Source organism: Cervus elaphus, chromosome 3 (assembly GCF_910594005.1).
Source record: "Cervus elaphus chromosome 3, mCerEla1.1, whole genome shotgun sequence".
Taxonomy (NCBI): domain Eukaryota; kingdom Metazoa; phylum Chordata; class Mammalia; order Artiodactyla; family Cervidae; genus Cervus; species Cervus elaphus.
Genome location: NC_057817.1, coordinates 54,148,662 through 54,157,812, shown reverse-complemented (window position 1 = coordinate 54,157,812; position 9,151 = coordinate 54,148,662). Strand labels below are relative to the sequence as shown.

At 53.5% G+C, this 9,151-nt stretch overlaps 1 protein-coding gene across 2 annotated transcripts; it reads right to left on the bottom strand.

Moving 5' to 3' along the window:
* Positions 1 to 1,916: 1,916 nt before the first annotated feature.
* TAC3 (tachykinin precursor 3) lies at positions 1,917 to 8,635 on the bottom strand. Of its 2 annotated transcripts, none has more exons than XM_043878815.1 (7): positions 8,421 to 8,634; positions 7,767 to 7,885; positions 5,461 to 5,569; positions 5,240 to 5,269; positions 4,692 to 4,745; positions 4,236 to 4,310; positions 1,917 to 2,172 (listed from the first exon to the last, which is right to left on the bottom strand). In XM_043878815.1, exons 2-6 carry the CDS (start codon positions 7,878 to 7,880, stop codon positions 4,237 to 4,239), a joined length of 381 nt encoding a protein of 126 aa, XP_043734750.1. In that variant the 5' UTR covers positions 7,881 to 7,885; positions 8,421 to 8,634; the 3' UTR covers positions 1,917 to 2,172; position 4,236. The 2 variants fall into 2 exon arrangements, with proteins under 2 accessions (XP_043734750.1, XP_043734758.1); XM_043878823.1 differs by having other exon boundaries at positions 1,921 to 2,172; positions 5,461 to 5,566; positions 8,421 to 8,635.
* Positions 8,636 to 9,151: the final 516 nt, after the last annotated feature.

The window sequence follows — 9,151 nt, the reverse complement described above, 5'->3', positions numbered from 1 at the left end:
TATGCTCCTACTTGCAAAGCACGTGTGTCAGGCAAAGCACGGGCCTGACTCTCAAGTCTGAACGGAAGCGTTCATGACCCAAATAAACCCCCGGCTCTGCAAAACTTATCCCACTTTTAAACAGTCTAGGTAGATAATTTTGAAATGCTGACATGATAACTCATTGAGAAAGGCCTCCAAGATCTGGGGTGAGGGTATCCTTCGAAACATGAAAGTGCTAGTCTCTCAGTCACATCTGACTCTTTGCAACCCCATGGACTGTAGCCCTCCAAGGCTCTTCTGGCCATGGAATTTTCCAGGTAGGAAACTGGAGTGGGTTGCCATTCTCTTCTCCAGGGGAATCTTCCTAACCCCAGGGATGAAACGCAGTTCTCCTTCATTGCAGGTGGATTCTTTGACTTCTAGCAGTAAACCAGACCCCAGGGATACTTGGGTAAGTGCCCCACCATGGAGCTGTGGGCCCCAAAGTGCCCGAGTCAGGTTCTGGGAAGAGAGAACGTTCACTGGGGCGAAGGACCTGCAGGAAGATGTCTCTGGCTCCATGGCCCTGTCTTTTCCCAGCCTTGGGAAAGCTGAGCATCTCGCTGAGATCTCCCACACCAACAGGCAATGCTCTAACATGTCCACCTGGAGGTAGTGTCAGATTCCACAGGACGAAGTCTCAGCCCTACAGAACGCCTCCCATCCCTACACCTCCAGATGCCAATCTTTTCATTTCTATTTATTTTTAACAATTTTATTTATTTTTAAATGCTTTATACAAGGATGGTTCAGGGTCATAGCCAAGGCCCTTGCACCAAGCTAAGGCAGGGAGCCTGAGGACGTCTCAGGCTATTCTCTTCCATCGGGGTACAGAACCCCCATTTGGGACCGGTGGACTGTGATGGGTGGCAGATCAGATTAATAAAAGACACCCACACCTACCTCCTTTAAGTGCCCTACGTACACTGCAGACTACTAGACCACCATTACAGAGGCCGGTAACAGTTGCATTACAGAAGAGTCAGAAATAAACGTTTTCCCTTTATAATAACTAAAGCAACCAGTTAAAGCTCAAGAGATCTGGCTCTCCTCCTTCTCGGCTCCTACAGTAACTTTCTTTCTATGTTCCAACCTAGCAAGACCAAGGGCTGTTTGCTGACCCAAAGCCCTGCTAGCCTGTAAACTCTGTTTGTGGGTCACCATCTTATCCCACTACCTGTCATAGGACCCAAGCCCAATATCTGGGGATAGAAAAATAATAGTGCTACAGATGCATCCTTCTTTGGGGCTGGGTCTTTGCACAACCATCATCCCCATCTCCCTTCTCTAGGAGTAAGAGTCAGGGGTTAATGTCGCCCAGGCCCATCCTGGAAATACAGAATATCTGGTTTCTCTTTTTTTAAACATTTATCTGTTCACTTGGCTGCATCAGGTCTCGGTTGCAACATGCGGGATCTTTTTTGCATCACGTAGGACATTTCCTTGTGCTGCACAGACTCTCCTGTGTCGCTCGGGCTCAGGAGTCACTGCACGCGGGCGTCGTTGCTCCTCAGCACGCAGGGTCTTAGTTCCCCCACCAGGAATCAAACCTGGGTCCCCTACATTTCAAAGTGGATTCTTAACCACTGGACCACCCGGGAAATCCTTGTTTTTATCTTTATCTAATGCTGATCTGTAAAAGTCTTTGAGAGCTAGAAACCATCTTCCAAATTCATTTCCTCTTTCCATCACTAAATAAATCTTCCCATAAGTAACTGTATGAAGTGATAAGACACTGCTGGGAAAATTGATATGTGTACAAAATAAAGAAACTTCCATTTATATATGACATAAGTGTGTGTATCATGTGTGTGTATGTGTGTGTGTGTGTGTAATACAGCCAGAAGAGTCAAGAAAGGGAAAAACCCATCCACCAACCAAGTACATCCCTGTAAGTCATAATACGTAAAACTCCTTTATTGTTGAGGAATAGAGAGAGACATCATATTTGTAGGACGCTACAGAAATTCCAGGGCAATATGTAGTCAATGGTTATAGGGACTGGGGATGCTCACAAGGCAGTTTCTGCAGCAAGTGGGACAGAGAGAAGAAGGGGTGTTCCAGCGGTGGGGAGGAGGAAGGGAAATAGAGGCGTGTGCATCTAGGGGTGGGTGTCTTCACGATGTAGCCCAGGAGTCCAGGAGTGGAGTGCTGAGGACCAAAAAAAAAAGACCAGATCACATCTCTGTCCTTAAAACTCCCACCAACCGCCCCCCGGAGAGGTGGGGGAGAAAGGGAGGGGCCTCTGGAAGGGAGCAGTAAGGAGAATGGAAGCCTTAGCCCTCAGCTCTCCATGTAGCCTTTGAACTAGAGGCTTGAGAAACTCTCCCAGCTGCTTGCGTCTTCCCAGCTGCCACACGCACCGCACTATCCCCTAATAGACCCTGTGTGCATGGTCTGAGGGGCCCACACAGAAAGACGCAGTGGCAAAGTTCACATCACCCTGGCATCCCTATGAGCCGGGCATACACACAGCTCTGTCAAATGCACCTTGGAGCTAGTGCTCCCCTGGCCTCACCCCGTCCCTCCTCCTCTTTCCAGAAACCTCCCCGAGGAAGGACAGGTCCAGGGATCACTTCCTTTTTCAGCAGTTTCACATGAATGAAATTAGGCTGCACAATGATCTGTGTTGATCCATCTCATCTAATCTTTACATGCCAGCCCCCAGGGGCCTTGAGTTTATTCTCCCCAGTACTTAACAGGTTCAAAATGCGCCATCTGTGGTGAGATTACGAGGGTGGCAATTATGAGCCCAGTCCCTCCGAAAAAGCCTAGATTCACCAGAAAGCATTAAAAGTAGATTTCTATAATGCGCTTGTTTCTGCCATTTGTATAAAATACTATGGCAAAATTGCACTGTAATTATCTTTACGGCCGATGCATAACGTTGGGGAGAGTATGTCATCCAGATATAGCTGCCCGTATAATTATCTGGCCGTCAGCAAGACTGAAATAACAATCTAATGAGAGCAAAATGATACAGTAAGTACCATGTAATCAGCAAGTTACGGTTATTACAGCTTTTTGTGCCCCCTCGCCCGACACTGAATCGGGGGCACAGTCATGACTGTGGGCCCGGGAGTCATGCACCGGCAGTTTCATTGAGAGCCAGCTCCTGGTCCTCGGGTCTCCCTTGAGACCAGTGAGAGGGGGTAATAGGGCCGCAGGGGGAGGGGCAGGAGTCTCCAGGAAGACAGAGGCTTCCTGACCCCTCTCTCTGCCTCCCCCGACACCTTTCTCGGGAAGCCAGCGCAAAGAAAGCCATCCGCGAGCTGCTGTTGCTGCCTGTGGGAAGCCGGGGTCGAGGCAGACGGTTCCGCATTTCGACAAGACACTTCCCCCGGGGGGACTCACGTTCGCACACCAAGTGGAAGGACTGTCAGCCCACTCAGGCCTAGGGTCCAGCCCAGACAGCTTCAGGCAGACAGAGCAGAGCCCACCGAGGCAACCCTGGGAACTTCCCTACACCTCGCAGGCTGCGACGGTCACAGCGAAGCCAAGGCACAGAGCTGTGTGCCGGGCGCGGCTCTGAGCACTCGACCCAGACGCAGAGCAACAGCCCTGTGAGATAATGTTACCATCCCCGCTTTTCAGAGGAGGAAACAGAGGCACAGAAGGATTATGTAACCTGGCCAAGGGACACTGCGAGTGAGTGACAGATCCAGGATTCAGACTCAGGCCACGCTCTTACTCATTACTCCACACAGAGCCATTATGATACTCTATGGTGGACCCGGCAACCCAAGATTCAGGATGATCTGGACGGTTTCAGCCTCCATGGGAAGCAAAACGCTTCACATGCGAATAAATGTGGTACCTATAATTATCCAATAATGATCTCTCCATCTTTTGCACAAATCACAAGAGCATACAGTACAAACAACAGAAGTTGCCCATCCAAGAAACCCCAGGGGAAAACCTCCCTTTGCTAAATCCCCCCACTCACTCCTGCTCAATTGTAAGCTGGGATCAGTGAGGCTGGATAGAGATGAGAAAGAGGGGTATGTGTGTGTGTGTGTGTGTTTTTCTGTGTGCACATGTGTGTGTGTGTGCGGTCACAGACAGGCACACACTTCCAAGTGTCGGGATATATTTAGGGTGTTAATTATGAGCATTAATGCCCACAGCATCAGAGGAAATGATCCTCTGGCAACGCCCCTCCTACCCCGCCACATGCCCACAATCCCCTCTCCTTGCCCTGAGTAAGTGCTTACCTCAAGCCACACTGCGGGGGTACTTGAAGGTGCCAAAGCCGGGGATGTTTTCTCGGTTTATATCAACAGGAGTGTCTGGGGGGATGTAAAGGATGTAGTTAGGAGGGATTTTTCTGACTATGACCTTCACCCTAACCCAAAAGCAAAGGGCTGGCTATGCAGGACGGCTTTGGAAGGCAGAGTTAGGAAGAAGAGGGACTCTCTGTTTGGGAAACGGGGGAGGGGGCAAGCAAGCCTCTCTGACCCTATCCCAACTGCAGCAGGACCTTCTTAGAAAGGTCTCCCTGCTTTGCTCCTGGGGAGGGCTGGACTGTGGGTCCAAGCTGGTTGAGCAGAAGGGGTGGAGGAGCCCTTGCTGTAGCTAGGAAAAGTCCTGTCTTCCCCCTGCTGGCAGACATGAAGCAGTTGCCTCCTGCCACGCCTTTGCAGCACCCTAGCCTTCCCCCATGCTCCTACCTGCCTGGAGGTTCCTTTTGCCCATGAGACCCACAAAGAAGTCATGCATGTCACCTGCAGAAAAAGGGCCAACACGGTCAGCCATCACGATGAGGGGTGGATACATTTCCCCAGACAGGCGTCCAGACTTCTGAGGCTGGCTCTGGTCCCTGTTCCTGCATCTCTCCACAGCTTGTCCCCCGCCATGGTGAGCAGGCTGTCCCCTTAGCCCAGCCTCTCCATCTACCTCCCTCTCCCCCATCTTTCAAGAACTCTCTAAAATTCTCCCCCCCAGCAGGTGCCTGATTTAGAATCTTCACAGCCACCAAGAGATCCTCTTGACTTGCACCACTGCGCCTGGGGAGGAAGACCTCACCAGGCTGCTCACACCTGCCTCCTCTGGCGCCCAGGGGCCGCTCATGCTCTGCAGAGGCTGACTGAGCAAGTGCAGTTGGGACGCTGTTTGCACCCGTGGAACCGGGGCCAGCCAAGACAGCCACCGGGCCCCACGCCCATGGAGAGCCGGGCAAGTGGGCAGCAGAGGTCGGGAGGGAGAGGGGGCTACTCACGCTTCTGGGGAAGTGGCGACTCCTTCCGACCTGTGAAGCAAGAAGAAGCATGTAACTGGGGAATGGGATCTGCAAAGAGACGATTGGACGGGGCTCAGATCACAACCCTCAATCAGTCACGAAGCCATCTCCAATCTCCTTCCCTCCTGGAGGGTCTCCCAGGCCTATTTAATCTTCAGAATCCTGCCCCCCAAACCTCTTTCCCTGGGGCTGTATCCTACCTACGCTGGCCTTGCTCAGCATCTTGAGCAATCCATCCAGGGAGACCACGCGGCTATCATAGAGTCTCCGGAGCAATGATGGGGGCAGCTGGTAGAGATTTGAGTCCTTCTGGGGGAGAGAGACAAAGAGGGCCAAGGAGGAGGCTCACCCCCAGTCCTCTCACTCTTTTCCCACAAGAAATGGCCTCTTCCCGAGCTCATCACAGCTGAACCTGACATCCTATTTCTTTCCGGATTTCCTCTGGTTCACACTAGAAGAGAAGTGGGCTCTCAAATTGTGGTCTGTGGACTAGCAGCATCACCGCTGGGAGTTTGTTAAAAATACCCAATCTTGGTCCTATACCAGACCAATTGAGACAGAATCTGAGTCTTAACCAGGCTCCCAGGTGATTCATAGACACAGCAAGATTTGGGAGGCACGTGTAGAGGGAACACGTTGGGTATGCCTGAGGCCGACCACCTGTCCCAGTTTGCCCGGGTATGTGGGGCTCTCAGTGCTCACGCTGGGACAGTCCTGGGAAAAGCAGGACAGCTGGTTATGCTGTCGCCCAAGCTCAAAGGGGGCAGGCTCCTGGGGCCCCTCCCGGCTCCTGCCAGCTCTCAGTGAAAAGGGCCTTTGGTTCTTTTCACCCTGGCACATCCAGAACTGGTCTGACCAAGGATATGGTTGCCCCACTAATCGAGTGAGCCAGGAATTTCCGAGGACGGTTCATCAGACAGAGCTAGTATCCTCTGGTCTGTGCTCCGTGACTGAGCCACAGACAGGACTTGGTCCCGGGGACAGATGGGTGTAGGCAACGGGGGCCACCAGCCATCCTGGAATTGCCCCTCTCTCCACTTCGCCCTGGGTGTTTCTCTCCCTGTGCTTCCCACCGCCTCTCCCTCTCTTTCCTTTTCCATGGGTTTCCGCTGTGGTTTTCTCTCTCCCCGCTCCCCCCGCCCCAGATTTAGAATTTCAGAAGGCAGCATGCTCAGAATGAAGCCTCTTCTTCTCCACAACTGAACCCCATTGTAGCCCTGCTGCTGAGCAGGGGTTCTTAATCATCTTGGTGGTTTCACACATGGCAACCTGGCTGCCCAGGCACACACACATCCTACCCCCGTCTCGTCCCAATTTCTCTCATCCTCATGGACCTGAAGGGAGAAGGGGCAGGAAAGCAACCTCTCTTTTACTGGACAGGAGGGGCAAGGTCGCAAAGCACAGTTGTCTCAGAGTAACAGACCCAGCTATTCCGGCTCCAGCTGGAACTTTGGCTCCGAAGACAGTGTCCAGCCTTTGTCTGGCACTTGCTCTGTGTTTTTTTAACTGGTTCTGGTCTTTTGGAGCTGGTGCAGCGGCTACCACCTGCAAGGTTGCCAGCCCATCATGCCTTGGGACACCCCACCACCTGGACAAAAGCTGATGATGTCTCTCTTTGCCCAGCCCACAGCTTCCCACGCAACCACTTCACCAAATTGTTCAAATACTCTGCGCACCTCCTGTAATGAGATGCTAAACAGATCCAAGCTGGAGAGGCAGTTAGACTTCACACGCTGAATTTGTAATAAGTTCCACCTGTAATCATCTTAAAAGCACTTGTACCAATGTAATTGCTGTCTTTTCAAAACCTTGAAAAGACTTCCTCCTTGTTCTCCCCCAGTACCCCTGTTCTGACAACTCCTATTCTTTTTCTTAGAGGAACTTCAGAAATTGGGGCCCAACTTGTTTTGTGGTTTTTTGTTTCCTATCCTGACTAAGCAGAGGCTAGAGGAGGACATGCGACAGGAGGAAAGAAAGGGTTGGGATCTTAGGAGCCCCTGAGGTTACTGGGGGTGGAAGAGCAGGGGATAAGGGAATTCATGTGAATTTTTAAGCCACATAATACATAAGACTGACAGGTAACAAAGAATACAAACGACTATTTGGGAGAGAAATTCTGACTGTTTCATACCATCCAGGGAGTGGGGAAGATCTGCCCCCTGCAAAGGGGCAGAACCTGAGCTGGACTCAGGGAACATGCGACCACCTTATCCAGTGCCATCCACTCACCAGGTCACCAGACAATCAGACAAACACCGTACCAGCGGGGCCGCTTTTACGTACAAGGTGTCAAAGCCAGGCAGAGGGACAGAGATGCGGACAGACATCCTGGGAGAACATGAGGCCCCCAGAGAGGCAGGGCAGTCCGGCTCTCTGGTGGATGATCCGAGTAACTCCCCACCCGCCCATCCCACCCTCCTCCCTACAGAGGTGGGACAGGCTGAGCGCGGCCCCATGATGGTGTCGGTATTCTGCCGGGGTGGGCAAACCAGAGGGGCAGCCTTACCTTGCTGAGACCCCCACCGGGCACCACCTGCTCCTGGGACTCCTCACAGACCGCACCAAGACTGCGAGCCGAGCTGAGGGCCAGGATGACTGCAAACAGCAGGGCGCTCCGCATGATGCCTAGGAGGGCAGAGAGACAGGACGGGGGAGGCGGGGAGGAGGAGGACACCACACAGGGGCAAACGCAAGAGGCATTCGCCCCAGCCCCCGGCTGCCCCCCCCCCAGCCTTGGTCAGGGAGAGCCTCTGAGCTGGAGGGGCTCAGCCTCCCTGCTCCCACCACATGTTCCCCCCGTCGGCACCTGGCAAGGAGCAATGGCGCAATGACGCCGGGGGCTCCAGCTCCCAGGGGAGATAATGGACTGACGGGACCTGCACGGGTCTATTTCGTTCATCAGCTGGAGGAGGGGTCCTGAATGCTATTTTCCAGCCCTAGATACCCTAAGACTTAGGCCAAAACTTTCTAAATATTGGAAGAATCCATCTGTACCCACAGGCTCCAGGCATCACTACATCAACCCCTATCGCCTCTTTCTGCTCACCTGCCCAGCAGCCCACTCCCCGATCAAAGGCTGCCACCTCTATCCCCTCCTGACTCTGCCCCTGTCCTCTGGTGCCAGCTCCCATCCATCCAGCATTCTCTGGCTTGTGCCTACCTGTGGAGCAGCTTGGAGCCTGGGACAGATGGTCTCGCAGGATCGGGGAGCTGGCCGGAAGCACTGCCCGCTCCCCACAAGCGCTGCTGGTGCTCCTGCTGTGAAGAGAGAAACGGAGTGGAGGGACTGGGGAATGTGGCAGGAACTCCGGCCCAGCTCTCTGATAAAGGCTCTGGGAGGGTCTGGGGGAGCCGGGGGAGGGGCTGAGAATCACCAATCCCAGGGTGGCTGGCAGGGCGGGAGGCTGGTGGGGGTGAAGGGGGACATGGGCTGCAGACACGCGCGCACACACACACACACACACCACAAACCCAGCAGTGAGCTGAGGTTATCCAGCAACTCACAGCCCAGCAGCCCTGGAGCTGGGCGCACTAAGGATGATGTTGCTTACGCAACTCAATAGGTGAGGTCCCTGGGCTCTTTCTGCTCCATGTCTACCCACCAGCTCTTTGCCCTTTAAACTTCCAAGCCTCAACTGCCAGGCCAAACCAACTTCGGGCAGGTCCTTCTCTGGCCCCCCACCACCACCAGGATGAGCAGGATCCCATCCCGGAGGATTGGGAGGCGAGTCGGGCACTCCTCTAGTCTTCAGGTGTCCCTCTGTCCTCCTCCCAGCTGGAACTGACCCATCGCACTGGCCCTCAAACCTCTTAGGGTCAGCACTTCTCCCCAGTGGCTAGTGCAAAGCGTCCGGCATCTGCCTCCCTCCATCGCCTCCCCAGGGCCAGTGC